We start from the raw sequence: 19,981 nt of genomic DNA on the forward strand, positions 1-19,981 counted from the left end.
GATTAATGTCCATTTTTGTCTCCAGTATAAAACTACATTTTACTATAACTAAGCTCTCAGTCACTACTGCATGTACCTCATGTGGAGGCCACATGAGGTACATGCAGTTTTAAATTAACAAGTCTCTGTATGCACCCATGTGAAAATAGTCACACTGCTGCTATTTGACTTTTCAGACTTATTATGTATCCTGTGGACTGTGATTGGCTACTACTTGTCACATGGAAGCCTCAGAGTTAAAAGTGGTAAAGATTAAGACAGGGAGTTGATGGTCAGGGCTAGAAATTTAGATGAGGTAGTATAAAGATGAGAATCCACAAAGGGAGTGAGATGTGGATAAATGGCTTTAGCAATTAAAGAAATTTCACACTGGGGTTAGAGACCTGTGGGATCATGGGATTGTTATTTTTAAAATTAGTTGACATATTATTTATAGTTTAAGTATAAAGCTGCTAAATGCACACTGTGTATGTAAACCTTTGCAGAATAGCTGAATAGACCTGTTAACATCGTATTTCAACAGAGCTAAGATTCCTGGGAAATATTTACACCTGGATGTGAAAAGCCACATTGATGGATGCAAATATCATTGTTGGCTATGGACACCTGGGTGCAAATAACATCTGCTATTTATTAATTGTTGTATTAAATAAATAGCAATAAATAACACATTAGGAAGAGCTGTGTAGAAAACCTTTCATATTCTCAAACCATTGCATAGATCTTTGTCAGCACTGATTTATTATATTATATGTTACCATTGTATAAGTAACTGGAATGTGTAAGAAAACAACTTGGCATAGAGAAAGATGTATGGAAATAGCTTCAGTTTTTCTGATACCAATACCAGTATTGAAAAATTGGAAATTCCTCTGATACTTCTTAAAATGCTGGATCACTTAGGCTAGCCAATGCACCATTCTATCACCAGGTAGGCCTAATTTATTAAAAAAACAAACTATTTCACGCCTTTGTTAAACAGCTGTTTACAGAAAACAGTTTTTCATCACTCTTAAACAGTAGCCCACATAGCAAGTTATGCTGTGCAGCCTCTGTAAACTACGGTTTAGTGTGGTAAAGAAGAACTAATCTCTGGTAATAGTGTAACTTCAGCCGTTAGCAAAATGTCAGCACTTTGGCAAAAGTCCCACCAGTTTAGGATTTAATCATAGCCATGCTTTACAAGAATGACAGCATCCATTTCAGTTCGGGGTTTCGGGGTTAGTAGTATACAGTTGTTCATTGTTATGTAATTAAAACATATCAGATTTTACTCCGTATCAGCCGATATACAAGTTCAAGCATCAGTATCAGTTTTGGAGTGGAAAGAATGGTATAAGAACATCTCTTCTCATAACTTTCAACAATATTGTTTTGACATTCAATAAAAATGGGATCACTCAATATTTGTAACTTTTATTTTATTTTTTTCTGGCATGTAAAGTACAAATAATTAAACAATTCCATGAAAAAGTCTTCAAGCGTCTTCAGCTGAAATCCCAGTAATAAATATCCTAGACTAAACTGAAAGGTTTATTTTTTTTTTCTTTGTTAAATTTTGACATTGTTCATTTGGTCATGTTTGGAAGTATGAGATTTTGTATTTTCTCTGCTAACGTTGGTGTCAGCAGAGCCGTTTTGATCATTTTCACCTTTGATTTGTTCTACCATTCCAGGAAAATGTAAGAAAAACATCACTAAGTTACTGCGTCCCCTCTTCTAAATAAATAGACACAAAATACAGTTGGTTGAGAAACAGAAGGACCACTCACCCCTTTGCTACCCTAGAGACTCCCAAGAAAACCTTCCTGCAGCTTTTCTGAGCTCTGTAATTGTTTGCCCGTGCTCTTGGCTGGGTTTCCAAATGCATCTTGGCGCTAAAGAACACCCTTCAATAGCAGAAATTGATATTGAAATTGATACAGATGATCTCAGTATTACACTGCTTTTACAGAAACAGAACCCTTTTTGTCTTTTTTTGTAAGTCAGCCCATCAGCGTAAACAGGAAAGCATCTTGTGAGCCTATCAAACCTATGACACCCCCTCTGTTCCCGGCCAGTTGCTTAACCCTCGAATGGGCCAAAGCCTTGCTTACAGGGGCTGTCCCATGTCTCAGGGGTTCACAGAGTGGTTGAAAAAACAAGACTGTGATTAGATTAAATAATTAAAAGATTTTCATTTAACAAGACAAACAGAACACAGGCAGTAAAGGCATAACATCTAGCACACAGCATGTATGTTTATACACTTCAATTAGTTAAATATAGCAGTGCATTCTTTGACTATGGAGAACGTTTCCAAATCGTACTTCTAAAGCTGTTTTTCTATTTGTCCCCCTTTTTAAGAAACGAAATGGTGTAACCACAATTTTGGCAAACTTAAAATCTTTTAAACTTGCAAATATAATGAAATAAACCATAAATATACACAAAACATACTTTATACGAGGCAATAATAATAATCATAATAAATAGTTTTTAAGTTAACAATAAGTTAAAACTACAAGCTTAAAGTCGCCCAAATAATACAAGTTTGTTGGCGCTATTTTGAATTTTTTCTGTTTAAATTATTTTATGTTGCAACAAAAGCTACCACAGACTTTTACAAACACAATTGAACACAGTTTGATTGAAATAAAAAAATCTAACTAAGTCTAAAATCTGCATACACTGTAAAAACTGCAACTAATTAAATAATGGAAGAAAAATAACAAACTGTACCCAATCAATGCAACCAAACATAATCTTTGACCCATGTGTGTTCTCTATGGCAACATCAACAACACAAATACGCTAATTTAACAAGTGAGTCTTGATATGTAAATGAAATCAATAAATTACAGGAAAAATAAAAAGATATTTGAAATTGACATGGGCTAAAACTGATGATATATTAGACAGTATTCCTTTCAAGGTCATTGAGAATTGCTCTATTAAGTCAGCCAAATATGCAGTTTGTTTGAGCTTGCATGATCAGAGCACAAATTAGGGGCTGAGGAAGTGATTATGGAAATCTACAGATCAGACCTCTCATTGCGTGTTTTTGATTTTCTTAATGTTCGTTTTTAACATTTTCGTCTGAACTTTTGCTCCTTTCACTATTCCGCAAACCTTTTCAGTGTGACGTTTAATTTCTTTTTTAAAAAATATATATCATTTGTTCTCAGTCAATATAAAAACAAAGCACATTGCACTTACTGTTCCATAGGAAAGTTTTTTTGTCTTTTTAAATGATTATTGTTGTTGCTCAAGCAGTGTAGTACTGTTTCCTGCCATGGTCCTTGGCTCTCTACTGTACATCAGGTGTGGGTCTTTGTAGACTGTGTATGAAAGGTCATTTCGTGCTGTGGTTTTTGGTTTGTGGCTTGACTGTACTACATTGGACATGGCTGGGTGAACAACTCCAGCTGCAGTTCAACGTGGCCTGTTATCGCAGTTGTTCGTAACGTCTATCACTGGTCTTTCCAAGTGCTCGGTCCTACCGTGCTCTCTTGCAAATTGCTCGACCCAAAAAATAGCTAGATTAGTCCTTTTGATGTGGTCAGCTCTGGGCACGCCAGCAACAATCATTCAGAGTATTTGGGGGGGATGAAACAGTATGAGTCAGATCGAAAGATGCCAGAGTAAGTGGTGCAATGTTAACGCTTTTAAAGGATTAAATTGGTCATGAGACAAAGCAGATGATATAAATGTTGGGGGAGATACATTATATGGATGCATCCAATTTTTTTCCTTTGTTTTGAGGTGAACTGATTCATCATACTTTATTTTTGATATGTCTTTTTTTATCATTCGGTGTGTGCATGAAATTTGCTTGCAACTGTTTGGTTTAGTGGTTATAGGATTTACAAATGTAAACTGATATGCGCAACTTAGGTATTCAAAAGTAATGATAACTGAAATTGTCGAGGGTCCTTATTCAATAAATAACATAGATTTGTACAGCAATTACTCAGGGAATAATATAGTTAGTCTTAATTTATCCTTCTTGGTACTGACTTGCAAAGCAATTCTTTGGCAAAAATCAAATCTATCTAATCATGCTCGGTGTTCGTTAAGAATCTGCATCACTGTTTGAATCTGCGTTTTTACCTTTTTGTATTTGCAAGCAGCTATTCAGTTTTTCAGCTGGGCAGTGAGGCGGTCTCACTGCAGCTTTGTCTGGGATTCTCAAGTCAAAGAACTTCACTTCACTGCACCATCATTGAAGCAACACTGTACACAACTTCAGGACAAGAGATGAGAGTGTGTCTAAGCACTGAAAAGTATAGATGTGTCTGTCAGGTTTTACCCCCAACTGTTTAATTTTTTTCCGTTTTTTACATCAAATTTTTGTTAAGTTTCAATTGTTGTGATATGGTTGAACGGTTAAGTTTGTATGAGACACAATGTTCCTTCGCCCCCTCCCTAAATCCCCACCCATACACCGCATGCTTATTCCCCCTTGCTCTTCAAAGATCAGAGGGTTTAAAATAAAGCCATGCGATGTCCCAATTTTTCCAAGCTTAAGAATCTGTAAAAATTCAGCACAAGGTCTTGTTCCTTTGTATGTATAAAAATAGATTTATCTCTAATGTAATCCTTTCAAAGAGATCGTCCTCTTTGGCTAACACAGCGTCATTTAGAAAAGCAAAAGCAAAAATGTCTTGAATATAGTTGACCTTATTTAATCTATTATCATGTGCAGATGTCTTGATATTGAAAGACATTCGCTCTCCCCATGGTAAATCGTAAGTCTGGTCTGTAACAGACACTTCAACTAGACAGGTTGGCCTTAATGTTTCATCAAGGGTGCCATAAATAATTTCCATGCAATTGGGTTGGGGATATTTTGAGAAATGCTATTTTTGTGGTAGTGCCAAACAGATCTAAAGCAAATAAATAAATACTTTTCTGTTGTAAACAGAAGTATAATTATGACACTTATTTGCAGGCTTGATGTTGTACAGTCATCTTTTGAGAGGGCAGGAGTTCAAAGTTTCTGGGGAGCTTTTAAGAGAATTCAGGGTTTTAAAATAAAACTGAGGAGCGTTTTGGCAAAGCTGGAGGAACTGGTAATCTTTCTCCTCAAAGGATCAGTGATAATTTTGTAACATTGCCAGATATGATCGCTCACACGCGTGACTCTAAGTCAGTTTTAAATGTTCAGTCATTTCTGAACTGCAGTCCTCTTGATCTGCTCTATGCATGTTCACTGTAGATGTGTTCCACTGAATGGTGAAGATTTGACCTCATTTATTCGGGGAGCTTCTATCTGTGCGCTAGACTGAAGAATAATACCGGTGCTCTTGAGTTTTTGCTCATCTATGTTTTTTCTCTGCAGCCTAGCTCAATGTTCAGTCCATGGGGTGTGTTTGATGTTTTTTTCAGTTACTTTTGCAGCTATTCGGATCATAATCATATTCAGCTATCAAATTCCCTGCTTCCTCTTGTCTAAATTCATCTGAAGACTTAACCTGTATTGAGTATAGTAACATTCACAATCAAAGCAATGTAATTTTTCAAGTTTTTTCTCTTGACCTCTTGACACTAGATGGCCTTCCAGTTAAAGGGATATCACACCAAATCATGGCTGACAAAGCCATGCAGAGTAAATGTGGAGAATGTAAAATACAAGTGTAATGAAAAAGTGATGCAAAAAGTGAAAAAACACCGGTATTTTCCTTTGACGTGGCTTTGTTACAGTGAAATGGTTTTCCCCTCGTACTCGCCGCTCTCTTGCCCACCAGAGAATTTTTAATGAGCGCCATCACCATGGGAGCACTGCCACTCTGCTCTGAGTTCACAGACAGTCTGCGTGTGCTGAATCCATCCTGAGGATAGATTAGACGAAATACAGGAACTGTTTTTTTTTTTAATGTTTTCGTGGACTAAATATATTATCTAGTTATTGAACTGTGTTTCTGTGATACAGAAGTGTACTATTAATGTTGTTTGGTGTGAGACTGTGAGGGAAAGAGTGATTTGGATGGCTTTCGGACTACTCTTTTCTGCAACCAGTATTCATTGGTTCGCCTAAATCTTATGGGGTCTGAGCTAATACGCTCACATAGGGTAGAGAAAACTGCCTTTACGCTTGGCACCACCTAATGCAGGTCAGGAAACAGTAGTCAAAGTTTCTAGAAAATGCTTACATACTCGGCTATTATAACCACCTTAAATATTGAATATATAGTTATATTTTAATAGACGTATATAAGAGAACACTGTTTTTTAATTTCATTTTCTTTGATCTAAAAAAATCGCTGATTCAAAATGCCCAAGTGTAAAAAAGTGACTACATCCTCTCCAGCAAGATAATAGGAGAGATGGTGGGGTTAAGAGTTTGGGTAAATTGCACATATTCATTTAAATTTTTGATCATTTTGTTCATCAGTTGTCATTATTTGCCTGAATTCAATCAAAGCACTCAGTACACATTCTCTGTCACATTCGTTAGACTGTCTCCTAAATAGATAGCTCTTGCCCCTACCCAACAAACCCGCTACGTACTCCTTCTAATTCAATCCAGGCAAATATAGGGAAGGACTAGCATGTTGTGTAAAGAGAAAAGAAAAACTCCACTAGTGTGTTTGTTTGAAACTCTGACTTGTGTATGCTTTGTGTATGGATATGTTTGGTTATTTCTGTGTGTGTATGTGTGCATCTGCATGTCTGTGTTTGTGATAATATATCATGGATTTGTGTGAGAATGCGTCAGAGAGAGACTCAGTCCAGGCCCATGTAGAGTGATGGCACAGGGGGAGCTCAGGTTGCTCTCCCTGCAGGTCGAAGGAGCTGGCGCCAGCAGCCTCTCTCTCAGGCCTTGTGCTGCTTGCTGGTTTTGAAGGAAACCTGCAGCACGCGGTCACCCAGGCGGTAGCCATTAAGGCTCGCAATAGCCATGGCGGCTTCGTCGTAGTTGGTCATAGTGACAAAGCCAAAGCCCTTACATTTGTTGGTGGTGAAGTCACGGATGACCTTGACGTTGGTGACGGCGCCGAAAGGCCCAAAGAGCTGCCAGAGGACGCTCTCGTCCGCCTCAGGGGACAGGTTGTACACAAAGATGCACCAGCCGGCTCCAGTTGGACCAGTAAGGTTGACCCCGGCCAGGCTGGTCATGCTGTCAATGGTGATGGGGGAGAATCTGGGGAAGAGAGTGGGAGAACTACCATGGGTGTCATTCTGAAGTTCCACACAGGATTCAGTTCTCTATACTGTCTCTTATGGGCATGTATCTGTGAGAAATGATAAAGATTGTAGTTGGGTACTGAGTCGGGGGACACCATCTCCATCCCCTCTGCTGTACAGTAAGTAGGTAAATATGTGTGGGCACCGCACTACCTGCTTTCATACAAAATGACACTGTGTGCCCTGAGACACAGACACCCACATAATTTGCATATTTTCTCATTTTCTCTGCTGACCAAAGCCTCTGGAAGAATTAAACACATGAATCACAATGTTTAACAGAAACCACAGTATCGAACAAAACACAGAAACCTAGAGAGGGATGAAAAGCAAATCGGAATCAAATCATACACAAACTGGAGCAAACAGAGGAGACGCAAACGGAATCTGGTATGTCCATGCTGGTGAAAAAAAGGGGACATTAAAGCAACTGAAACTGACAATGTTAGTTCATAAATAAATACATATAAATTATTTCTATTAAGTAAAATAAAAGAACAAAAAGGTTAAACAAAGCCATGCCAGAATACCCTGCTGTTAGAAGCTTGCATCATTGCAATTACAGATATTTTGTTGTGTGGGCTGCTTCTGTAACATGGTTTAAATGGGCAGTGGGTATTAAGAATTATGGCCATTATATCTGATTTCGAGATGAAGTCAGCAGGTGGTATTCCAGGCACTTTGTTTGAGGTTTTATTTTGGCATGGATGCTTTTGAAAATACACCATTTACCTCTTGACTCCGTAGCTGGCGTTTAGTAAATTGTCGAGTCTGCAACGCAAGAGGGAGAATGAAGGGGATGCAGAAGTTAGTTATGAGATCTACAAGGAAGGGGGGCTTTCAGTTAACATGTTGCTCCTTCACCAGCTGGCCTCCAGAGGGCATCCTTCACTGCAACGCAGTCCCAAACCATCCAACCACAAACTGATGGCGTGTTAAATAGTGCTGTGAGTATGTGTCTCAGCTGGTATTTATTGCTCATTGTGAGTTCAGTTGGTTAAGCTACATAATAGATTCTCCTTTATGTAATATATCAAATTATCTATCGTAGGCCATTTCACATCTACTGGTTACATATAACTATCCATACTGACTAAGAGAGTGTATCTACAGTTGATGGTGAGGTTCCATGAAAATATTGACTTTAAAAACCTTTTGATTCATGTAGATGTGGCCAACATCTGGTTATTTCAATCTTAAATAATTCCTATAATGCCTATGTAGTATAGGCACAATTGAAAGCTTCAGTGTTATTTTCCTTAAACCAAGATTTATTTAGCTTTAGTTTTATTTTATTGTATTTGGAAAAGTCTGGTGTCTTACATTGGTTTTGAGCTGTTATTTGGATCTGGTCCCTTTCCAAGTGAAGGGATCATGCTGCAGTTTAAAAGAAAGTCAGAGAAAAAGAGTGAGAAGGAGGGACAACGCAATATTGCCAATTCCTTCTGTACTGAAAAGCAATAATATTGCTTAAAGTAACAGTTAACGTATAAGTTAATATTGACAGTAAAAGTTTTGTTTTTATTTTGGATGTTTTGATTACACAGGTTTCCTTAATATGAAATTAGACCACATTTGCTTTTTTAGGGGGTGTGCCACTTCACCTGATTGATTTTTCTTTTCACTCTTGTGTGAGGTTGCCAAAGTTTCAGTACCTGAAACGCTGAGTCTGGTGGTGCAGGGGCCCCGTGTAGCGGCGGGCAGCAGTCTGGTACAGTTGAGTCAGTAAGGCCTGGCCTGTCTTCTGGCTAGGGTTGTTGGCGAACTTGACAGTGATGGGCTCGGCAGCACCCAAAGGCTTCTGTCCGTTCAGACCTTTGATGGCCTCCTCTGCTTCGTTTCGCTTGTCAAACCGGATGAAGCCCACTCCTCGTGATATGCCTGCTCCGATTAAGAATACAAACCAATTTTACTACCTTGGCATCAACGACTGCTGCTGCCTACCAAACTTTCATTCAGAGATGGAATGACAGCATGAGAAGTGAAATAAGGCTATACCTGTGACTTGGTCCACTAGGATACGGGACGTGATGATGCGACCGTATTGGGAGAACAGCTGCTCCATGTCCTTCTGGCTCATGGTTTTGGGGAGCCCACTCACGTAAAGGTTGGCATCACGAATAGAGGCCGAGCTTGGCCGAGCATATGATACCTACAACAGCCAGATCAAATAAATCAATAGGTGCATGATATTTACATATGCCCAAAATCTCAAAATTGCCTCAGAGGATTCAAATCAAACACAGCAATTTAAAGCTACAGTCAGAAATGTATATAAAAATAACATTTTATCATATTTGCTGAAACTATCACTACATCCACACAGCAGAACATGAGACAGACAGTCCCTGACAAAATCCTACTTGCTGCCTCTAATGGCATTTGCTAGAATCTACCAGCTCATGGAAAACTACTCACAGCTGTGGAGCTGTCAATCATGTCAATCACTGCTTGTGTACTGCAATCACTGTCAAACTAGGCAGCGCTGATCAAACGTGAATCAAGATTCTGTTACTGCATTGCTTATTTCTTACCTTGGATGTTTTCAGAAGCATATTTTAGCATAATGTTTAGCTGTAAAATGAGAAAGTTAGCTCTGACACTTGCGTAGTGCTTCATTTTAGCTCATTATGGCTGCTGGGTCACAAGCGCTGTCATTTCACAGCTAAACAGTACACTAAAATATGTTTCTGAAAACATTTGAGGCGAGAAATAGACAATGCAGTAACAGAAACTTGTGTCATAATTGATCAGCGCTGCCTAGTTTGACAGCTTGACCGCAGTTCACTAGCAGTGATTGACATGATTGACAGTTGCATTATAGACTCCTCGACTCTGATTTGTTGTTTTGGATTCTGACAAATGCTACTAGAAGCAACACATGGAGGCAGAGGGACATGCTTTTTCGCAGATCATCTGTCTCATGTAATACTGTGTGGATACAGTGACAGTTGCAGCAAATATGACAGAAAGTTGTTTTTTTTAAAGTTACCAACTGTAGCTTGAAGGAACATGTTAGAAAGACCTGATGTAAGTTCCCGGCAAATAGTCCTTATTTTGTCTCCTACTGATTTCTCCTCATTCGCCCTCTCCACAGACCCAACTGTCTCTCTGCTATCTGTGGACTTAATCAGTGCCTTTAAGCTCACACTCAGCCACAATGAGACCGTCAAAGAGGCACTGTGATGACTGTAGCCATTACCCAAACTGATACCAGTCATCAAGCCCAAGCGTCAGCTTTGTTTTGCACCAAAAAACATCAGCCTTAGTTGATGCATTTCCCTGAATCCACTGGTGACTTAATTAGTGCACGACCATTTCTGGTGCGTCTGTGTTTATATCCCTTATGGTTTTCTGTTGGTCTACTTTTCAGATCAGTTTTACATCTAGTACTGCAGAGGAATATCTGATTGATTGTTTAAAAACAAGCTCTATACACACATTGTTGTTTTTGTGTTTATGGGAGCATGCGAACACATGTGCGATAGATAATCCAGTTCAATGCATTGTTGGCAGCGCTGTGTTTGTGTGTGATGGAGAGACAGAGTGAGTGTTGTCTGAGATAGGCTGAGCTGCCCTCCCTGTCCTGCCTCCTTCCTTTGTCTCTATCCTCTGGGGGAGAGCAGCTCCACTGGCAAACAGCAAACAATGTGAGTACATCACAAGACTTGCAGGATCCTTGACAACTTTTAAACACGCTGTTGACACACACACACACACACACACACAAATACAGACACACATTGTTTATAAATATGTATTGGTGTTATAAATGTTTGCCAGTCTTGCCAAGTTTTAGAAATATTTGTTGTATTCAAATTTCACTTATCGCAAAGGGCGCCAAAAAAGCTTTGATTTGAATTCAAATGACTTGCATATTATCTTTCAGATGAATACAGGTGTTCTGATTTCACCCATCAGCACTGAGCACCAGTGTCTATTGTGTATACAGACAGACTGTATGAGCAGGAGGGTTGTGTGGTGCAGTGATTAGGGTGTTCTGGATGAGTCAGGGGGGAGTTGCTGTGTTCGAGGAGCAGAGGCTGCCCTATAATTAACCCTCTCCCTGTCGCTCCCACAGTACAGATGGTGCCTGAAGCCCATATGGCCTCTAATCCCGTCATTGGCATTCTGCTCTCCCAGCTACCCCCTACCCTTCCACTGCTGCCCCCTCCCTCACAGCTTCACCCCTCTCTATTGAAGCCTCCTGCAAAATCAGAAGGATAAAAGTATGGTAGTGACCAGAGGTGTTTTTTTTTTTTAACATTAGACCAAGAGCGATCTATGGATAGAAACATCAGATAATTATGTCATTAGATCATCCAGAGTAAATATGACAATCAACCTTTCTTCTACACATTTGTTCCAGAGTAAGAGGTAATTTCTCTTGTGCAAAATATACACACAATATTTCAAAAAGGACCCAAATCTGGACTTTTCCTGCTGATGGCTCAATGTTTGATCCCTCATTAGTCAGATTAACGTCTCTATTCATGGACAGCTGCTGGTAGATCACCTGCTCTGCTCTCTCACAGATTCGATTTCTCAATCCTGCAGTTTGTCTCAATCTTTGATCTACTTTGATCAGGTTGGGGGGATGGAAGGAAGTAGTGTTTAATAATATGCCCCCCTCTTTCCTTCATCTGATTTTGGGACAAAGAAGCCCCCTAATTAGCCTAGATTGGAGGCAGATGGGGTAACCGAGACTGACCCCAGTGCACCGCAGTCAGGCTTCCTAATTACATTTCCATCACAATAACCTCTGCATGCTGTCCGCCCCTTGCTTTCTGACCTCCACTCACTCCTGCTCTTTTCACCCTTTCTCTCACTTCCTTTGTTCTGGCCACTGCTCCCTTCTGCCTCCTCCTCCCCGTTTTCCTCCCCTCCCTCTGTCACGTCTGTCGCCACCTCTCTCATCACCACCCCCCCCCCCCCCCCCGACTCCCCACTTCCTCTCTTTTTGTCTAGCGTGCCATCAAGAATCCAAAAATGAAGTGTGAATATTGCAGAGGTGTGCTCACCTTGATTGTTTTAGTCTGCAGTTTTAGACCATTTAGTGTGTTGATGGCCTTATCTGCATCATTTGGATCCACGTAGTTTACAAAGCCATATCCAAGACTCTGACCTGGAGACAAAGAAAGAGCCACAGTGGAGTCAGTGATTCTCAAAAGCAGATGAAGGGACATTTATTTAAGCATGGACAAAGTGTTGCACCTGTAATCTTGTCTCTGACTAGCTTGCAGGACTCGATCTCTCCGATGCTACCAAACAAACTTTTGAACTCTTCTTGGGTCATGTTCTGAGGCAGATAGTTGACGATCAGGTTGGTTTTGCTGTCATCTGTGGAGCCATTGGTGCTAATGACTGGACCATTAGGCAGACTGGTTCCGCTTGGACCGTTGGACACCTGGGTTTCCATGGTGCTGATTATCTGCTGAGGAAGAGGGTGGTGTTAGATTTTTATTTCTTAAAAGATGCACAGTAGGATGCAGAGGTGATGTGGCTGTATATATGTGCAAACATTTAACACATTATACATGCACAGATACAAACTATACACACACACACACACACACACACACACATAGGCTGTCCACTGTGTCACTGTGGCAGGGAAAGGTCAGAAATCAGCATTGCTAAAATGGAGATGGATACAAGGTCTGATTTATCATCTCCCCTCCCCCATTTTCACCCCACTTTTCCCCCTCTCTTGCACCCTGCCTCTGGTCCTGCAGATGTCACAGTCCCTTTTTCCTTGCCCCCCCCCCCCCCCCCACTCTCTTCCAGAGTCAAACACCATTACATCACTACACAGGGATGGATAATAGTAATGGTGGTGTGTGATGCTGGGGGAGCTTTGGGAAGGCAAGGGTCGAGATGATGGACAAAAGGCAGAGTGGCAACGTTATATGGGTTTTGTGCTGCAAGAATTTTAGAATATCATGGTCTGGAGGAAAAGTAAATCCGGATTACATGTTTGTTCTTTGTTAAGGTTTCTTTGTGGTCCACTGACTATTATTTTTGTGACTGGAGTAATAGTGTGGGTTAGAGCACAGTGAAGTGTTTGTGTTGCTCTGTGTTGCTTAATTTGATCCACAGGGGCACCTCAAGGAACATCGGTGTGGCCAGTCACAGAACTTCCTGCTCCATTTTCCCTTTCTCTTTCCCTTTCGTCCCACATGCAACACCTAGCCCTCTGTCTCTGCGTCATTGTTTCCAGTGCGAATCTTCATGGAAAATCACTGCAAACTCTTTTTTTTTGTCAACAAAGGATATAGAATTTTATAAAATGGTTATGGTTATGATAACATTGCTTTGTGCGATGCTGATTTTCTGTAGCTGCACTGATTTGTTCAGCTGTTTGAATTCAGAAAAGAAAATACTACTGAAAAACCTGCAGGCTTGCTATTAGGTATCTTAATTTTAAATCCCATGTTTTTGTTCACTTATTGATTTTTTTTTTTACATTTGCATCTGTTAGTTTCATGTCCAAACATCATAAGATAAAATATTTGAATCATTGGAGTTGCCAGTTAATAAGTATGCATGCTCAGAGTTGGCTTATCCTTGTTGACTAAAATTAGCCTCTATAACATCACTGTGCATTTGCAGTACATTTTGCAGTTTGGATTTTTGATGCATTTCAGTGCCTTCTCACAAAAGTGTAAGGTGCTTGGATGAACAGTTTTAATGCATGTGTGAGATTGTGGGTTTGAGCTGTTGCAGATCTCTTCACTGGTGGGTGTTATATATGTCAATAAGGCTAAATGAGTCTCTTGTAAAGCTCCTGGGGTCTTTCAGGGGAGTCCAAAGCAACAAAGGGGCTTAATTAATCAATCTTCAGAATGATTTCAAAAGTATATTCAGGGGATTTCCTGACTTGATGAAGAAATATTGTAGGTGTCACTGAAACATAAACATTATAACAGTAATGTTTAACTGACAAGTTTCGCTCACAGCTCACGGGCATTTTGTGTTTGTATAGGCTGTGTTTCTGTGTTATAATTATATTACTGAAAGAATTAATTTCTTCATTTCTGTCTAGACATCTTTCATGTATTCTCTTTTCTTTTCAGCATCTGCAACTGGTCTGTCTAACCTGCCCTTTCTCCGCTGTCTTGCTTTGAGCCTCACCTCGACTCAGGTTGCCCAGGTAACAGCCCCTCAAAGACTGCATTGTTTCTAATGGCTGAATGGCTTTCTTACTTTCAGTGTATGTTTGTGTCTGTGCTTGTTAGGAGCAGCTATACAGGTCAGACGTTTATTTCTCCCCACCGTGTATTAATATTATACGGCTTTGCAGGAGCAGAGAATATCAGTAAGTCAAATTGATGATGACAAGGGGAGAAGGAGCACAGTGACAGAGTTAAGACAGCCTAAAAATAAAATACTTCAGACACACATCGACGCACAAAGGCAGAACAACGCAGATAGCAATCTGTCACAAGATTTTGATGCAAGGCTGAAATGCCTTCCGACTATCTTTTGCCATTATGACTATAGGATAAACACATTTTGACAAAAAAGGTGGTATCAAGCTGTTGTGTTGTGTTTATTGTAATATTAACCTAGTACACCATTGTGTGATGTGATGCATCTGACTAACACAAATATAAATGTGTCCCAAATATGACAAAAAGCATTTTGAAGGGGAAAAAAACATATTAGGGCAAATCTGACTTGCCAACTGAAATAACCCTCAACATGGCAGAACACACATCCCCAGTGAACAGTGTGAAGTTATATAATGCACAGACCCACCGAGTATGGGCTGGGCACACTGAGATTGGCTGACACAAGCAGCAACAAAGATTAAGATTTTCACACAGAAATAAAGAGAAACAGCATGCTTTGAAGTTACTGGAAACAAGTAAACCAGAGAGGATTATTTTGTCTTTAGGCTGTCATATTTCATCTTGTATACCAACAACAAAAATCAAATTGTCTAGAGTTTGGTTTGCAGTAACCCAATTACTATGGTGACGAGACAATAAATCATTGGGATGCTGTAGCCTACAAAAGCATGAATAATCCTAATACGCCCAATCTACTCCAGCTGTACTGTACAATAAAAATGTCCACAACCACGATGTCCTGGGTGTAACTATGGCCTAGGTCGTTTGTTGCGTATCACTGCTTCTTCTCCCTCAAATTATTTCTTATATATATCGAATAAGGACGAAAACATGCCATAAAAATCCTCTTTTAAAATTCCTAAAAGATTCCAGTTGTCAGGGTAGCAATATGTGTCCCACACTGCTTTTTTTCTATTTTGGGGTTCTGTGAGATCTCCCTTAATATTTAATGTACTGCATCAGCATCGCCCACACATGGTCCCAGACTTGCACGCAAACAAGAGCCCTGCCTCCTCTGCCAAACACATGAACCCAGACTTGCACGCAAACAAGAGCCCTGCCTCCACTGCCAAGCACACGTACCCACCACCTACACTGTACACTATTAAATTACAAAACACAGCAGCATTACATGACTAAATGTAAATGCAGTCTCTGCCTTCTGATGTCTGTAAAACTGTTCCACCCGATTCATTTCTGCTCCAAATGCAGCACAGCGCCGCAGGTAATAATGTACAGAAGAATAATCATCTCCAGGTTTAACTCAAAACATGAGATTACATGTTACAAATGCACTAAGAGTAATTTGAATATGATATATAACTAAGAGAAAAAGACACAGGCACCTTCAGTATTTTGTTTAGGCTTGCAGTCCAAGCAAAAAAAAAGATTAAATGTTTGAAAATGTTATACCCAGTGTGAATTAAAATTCACTTGCTTTATGCATGTAATATATGTCCTTTAGTTTTCTTTGTGCAGACAAAACTAAAACCTGATTATTTTCAACCAACAACGATGATACAGATTCCTCCCTTTAACAAATAACCTTGTCTCCAGTCCACGTTATAATGCTTTATATAAAGATTTTTTTCTGAAATGCATGAATCAAGACTGAATGCAAGGCTGAAGTGTAAATGAGCCCTCTAAATAACACAGATTACGGGATTATCCCAAACAAAGGGCATTAGCCACACTCTCTGCAGCTTAAGGGATCATGGTGGCAGCTGTAAAACAACAGGACGACAGGAGTCACAGCCCATGTCAGCCATGCTCTAAGGCTCCATCCCTATTCTCCGCTCCGCCGACTAAAAATAAAAGATTTCTAAAAGATTTCAGCTCCCTCAGTATGTGTTTCTTTGATAAAATGGGAGCAGACAACGTCAAAAGGCTCAGGGAGACATATCTGTCCTGCAAGTCCTTGTAGCATGCGGGGCGCTATCCAGCGTGCTGAAAAAGGGAGTGGCTTTCGGACGGTCTCGTTTGAGGCCACAGAGGCCCGTGAATCCGGCAAACACCACCGAGTGGTTTTATTTTATATTCTCTTGACTTTCAAAACGTTTTGAATCGAGTAATTAAGATAGAAATCGCACATACGGCTGTTTATATATGGCAGATGCACAACAAAATCCCTCGATTTCTCTTACTTAGCCCCCCCACCTCCTTTTTAAAAGGCAAGACTTGTGAGCTCTGCAGGCATTCATGAACCGGAGCGCCTTTTTGCTGAATAAACGTATTGAAACGACCAAACAAAAGAGCCACCCGTTCCTCTTCTTCTCCCTCGCAGAGGCCATGGCAGCACTATGAATATTAATGTAAACAGTGGCGCTTTGTGTCGTGGCCAGGGGCTGCAGGACTCTCCGGGAACAATGACTGTTACAGTTGCCAGCCACAAGTCAAAAACGCCATGATAGGTCAAATAAAAAATCTACAATCCGAGAAATTTATGCATAGATTTTAATCGTTTGCCCCCACCCCCCCAAAAAAATAAATTATAGTCTTGTATTTGGTGATAGTTGGATTTAAAAGGGTGGTTTAAACTCATCAAGCATAAGGCGAATGACAAATTGTCATAGATAATAATGTGTTTTTCCCCCATAACTATCATACAATTTTTAATCAATATTAATAGTTTTATATATCCTTTTTCATAATGTAATAATAATAATAATCATATTATTTGTTACCTGCAAACATGGGCCCAAGAGATTCATTTTGCAGTCTCAGAGATGGAAGGTACATTCACCTCTTTCTTCCCTACAGGCTTTATATTTGTTGCTGATAATTACATGAAGTCGTTGGCAACAGGAGGCGAATCACCGCTTACATAACACCATCACATTTAACGTTTCACACAAATTAGACAGGTCATGTCTTAACTGTAAAAATATAACACCACATGAAGCCTTTTAATTGTTATATTTTGACTTAAAAAATGGCCTGTAAACTCTGCCAATTTACATTCAATTCTGTATTTTAACTGAAAAACCAAACACCTGTTTAGAGTGGTTTACAGTGATGGCCTCGGCTGCCCTTGTCCTTGAATTGTGTAAGTGCCTTGGATAGGTTATCTGACTCAACGCTTTTATTTGCTTGGCACTGCGGTACAGGCATGGAGGACTGCGGACCATGTGGAGGGGAGCTACAGCCTCTGCCGGTGTGATTGTGTCTAGGCCTGCAAGGGACAATAGGTAATGTACAACAAAGAGAAAATAAAAGTGGAATTGGGGATGTGTCAGCTCGAGCCTCGCAGTTGATCTGCTGTCCAACCCTCCATTTTGCATTTTTTTTTTCGTAGCAATATTTCAAATTCAATGAAATGAGATGTTAAAAGTTGATATTTGGCCCAACTACAAATCAAATCCTGTTCCCTTTATGTGTTAAATTATTTATCTTGTGTTCATGCTATTAGTCACAGACTGATCAGCCTGAAATTTCACCATGTGTATATACAATAACAATTTCATAATTCCCCCAAAACTAAACTATTAAAATGGGATTTTATTTTTTAACTTTTACTTAAAAAGCTTGTTTTTAAACATCTGCTTGTGGTTTTATGGTTGCAGCGAGCAACATCAACGCGGATTTCTGCTTTATTATTTATTTTCTGACCTCTATAATCTCATGTGAATGTGCCTTAATTGCTCTGCTAAAATAAACAATCCGCTGCCAACTGCAGAGCATGTCAAGAGGTAAAGCGGAGCAGGCCTTTTGAGGCTTCAAGGCCCTCGTTTGGTGCTTAAGTCCAGCAGAGACACGCCCAATCCGGCCGTTGGCTCAGAGCAAAGCTAATTTATCACCGCTCACATCTCCCTTTATCCGACACGCGCAACGTAAGCATGGCCATCTTGAACGTACGCGATGTGATACTTGGAAGGAAATGTGCTTAAAATGGAGATGTCCGCGCGCGTCCTTTACCGTCGCGGCCTCTGAGGTTTCCAGCCCATTTACTCGGTTGCATCGCAACGACAACCCTGAGGAATTTGGACTTTGTCTGATTCAATGCAAACCAATGGATGCGTAATCCCCCCCTCCCCTCCCCTCCCGGAGTGACTCGACCCTTTTTTCCTTTGCCTTGCTGGATGGGCCCTCAGCCTCCGAGGCATCATGTTTTGTCTCAGAAAGCCGTCTCCAGCATCCCTGCGCTGCGCCAGGCAAAGAAAGCACGTCCCCCCCCCCCCCCCCCGAACCCCGCGCCCCCTTCTCCATCCCCATCAATCCTGCGGAATTCCCATTTTTTGACTCGTGCATCTCTTAGGAAATACACGCAAAGCGTCGACATTTAGGCAGTCGAAGTGGCTGTGATGCAAAACGTAAAGGCTGTGTTATCTAAAATGGCAGGATAAAGACTTTATCCATCGCTCAGGATGACTGCAGGCTGGAGCGCAGCCGGCATGGCGCATCGCTCAGTATTAGATTGCTAATTGCCTCTATCGATCGTTAATCTTATCATAGTAATACGGCATTGCATATTGGACAAAAACACAGGACACTAATCCCAAAGCTTCTCTGTTTTGGCATGTAGGCATAGTCTCGGAGCTCCCTTTAAAATGCCACTCGTATCCTCTACAGATATATTAGTAAGAAATAAATCAGTGTATGGCTACATCACATGTCTACATGCATTGTAGTGCATAGCAATTCAACATAAATGGACTGAGATACAATGTAAGCATGCTGCTACAACATCCCCTTCACAAATAGCGGAGAAATAGAGTCATACGTACAGTAACCATTCTTGACGTACAATGAAAGAAATCTAGGTCCTTCTTTCCACTGGTCTTGAAGCTGCAGGCTGAGTCTCTATATGCTCTTCGGCCTTTCTATTATATGACCCTTCTGTCAGGAGTCCAAATGAAAAGAAAAAAAAAAGAAAAAAAGGAAAAAAATACAATCTTCGCCAGGGAATCTCAGCCCTCTGAGATTGTAGGTGTCCTCTATAGGATGAAAATGAGGAGAAAGGGGTTTTCTACTGGGTGATGATGAGGGAGAGCGTTCTCTCCGAGTGGCGTGGGCGATGGTTCAGAAAAAAAGAGAAGCAGTGATCCTCAGCAGGGTGTGTCCAGGGGAGGGTGTTCTGGTTCTGCTGTTTTTATGTGTAATTCCCTGCTCCTCTCGCAGTCTCCTTCTGTGCCTCTGCTGCAATGTTCTTCTTTTATGCGTCCTCCTGGCTGGCAGAGCACGCTGCTGATTGGCTAATTGTGCAGGGAGGGTACTACATGGCAGCCATTGCAATGCGCTCCTCTCCCATTATCCCCTTCAGGAGAGATCACCCACATTTTCATCCTATAGAGGACACCTACAATCTCAGAGGACTGAGATTCCCTGGCGAAGATTGTATTTTTTTCCTTTTTTTCTTTTTTTTTTCTTTTCCTGCCCCCTCTTCACACTCACACGCAGAGAGGAGTGAATAGGGCTCCACCTGCACTTTCAGAACAGATGGGTGCAGCAAGAGACAG

The 19,981-nt window shown here is 40.5% G+C and overlaps 1 protein-coding gene across 14 annotated transcripts; it reads right to left on the reverse strand.

The window, feature by feature from the left end:
- Nucleotides 1-5,957: 5,957 nt before the first annotated feature.
- Nucleotides 5,958-19,725, reverse strand: elavl3 (ELAV like neuron-specific RNA binding protein 3). 14 transcript variants are annotated; one of them, XM_042505482.1, is made up of 8 exons: nucleotides 19,250-19,725; nucleotides 12,385-12,601; nucleotides 12,192-12,295; nucleotides 9,169-9,322; nucleotides 8,826-9,054; nucleotides 8,494-8,547; nucleotides 7,903-7,941; nucleotides 5,958-7,147 (listed from the first exon to the last, which is right to left on the reverse strand). In XM_042505482.1, exons 1-8 carry the CDS (start codon nucleotides 19,256-19,258, stop codon nucleotides 6,799-6,801), a joined length of 1,155 nt encoding a protein of 384 aa, XP_042361416.1. In that variant the 5' UTR covers nucleotides 19,259-19,725; the 3' UTR covers nucleotides 5,958-6,798. The 14 variants fall into 14 exon arrangements, with proteins under 14 accessions (XP_042361416.1, XP_042361415.1, XP_042361417.1 ...); XM_042505481.1 differs by having other exon boundaries at nucleotides 8,826-9,051; nucleotides 12,385-12,604; XM_042505483.1 differs by having other exon boundaries at nucleotides 5,958-7,126; nucleotides 12,385-12,604.
- Between the last annotated feature and the right edge of the window lie 256 nt (nucleotides 19,726-19,981).

The sequence above is a fragment of the Plectropomus leopardus genome, chromosome 17 (genome assembly GCF_008729295.1).
Source record: "Plectropomus leopardus isolate mb chromosome 17, YSFRI_Pleo_2.0, whole genome shotgun sequence".
NCBI classification, from domain to species: Eukaryota; Metazoa; Chordata; class Actinopteri; order Perciformes; family Serranidae; genus Plectropomus; species Plectropomus leopardus.

Excerpts from the sequence above, each read along its gene's own strand:
- elavl3 (XM_042505480.1), bottom strand. Across the intron at positions 12,296-12,384 it reads AGTCAGAGACAAGATTACAG|GTCAGAGTCTTGGATATGGC; the intron begins GTGCAACACTTT and ends CTTTGTCTCCAG. Across the intron at positions 9,055-9,168 it reads CCTAGTGGACCAAGTCACAG|CAGGCATATCACGAGGAGTG; the intron begins GTATAGCCTTAT and ends TCTTAATCGGAG.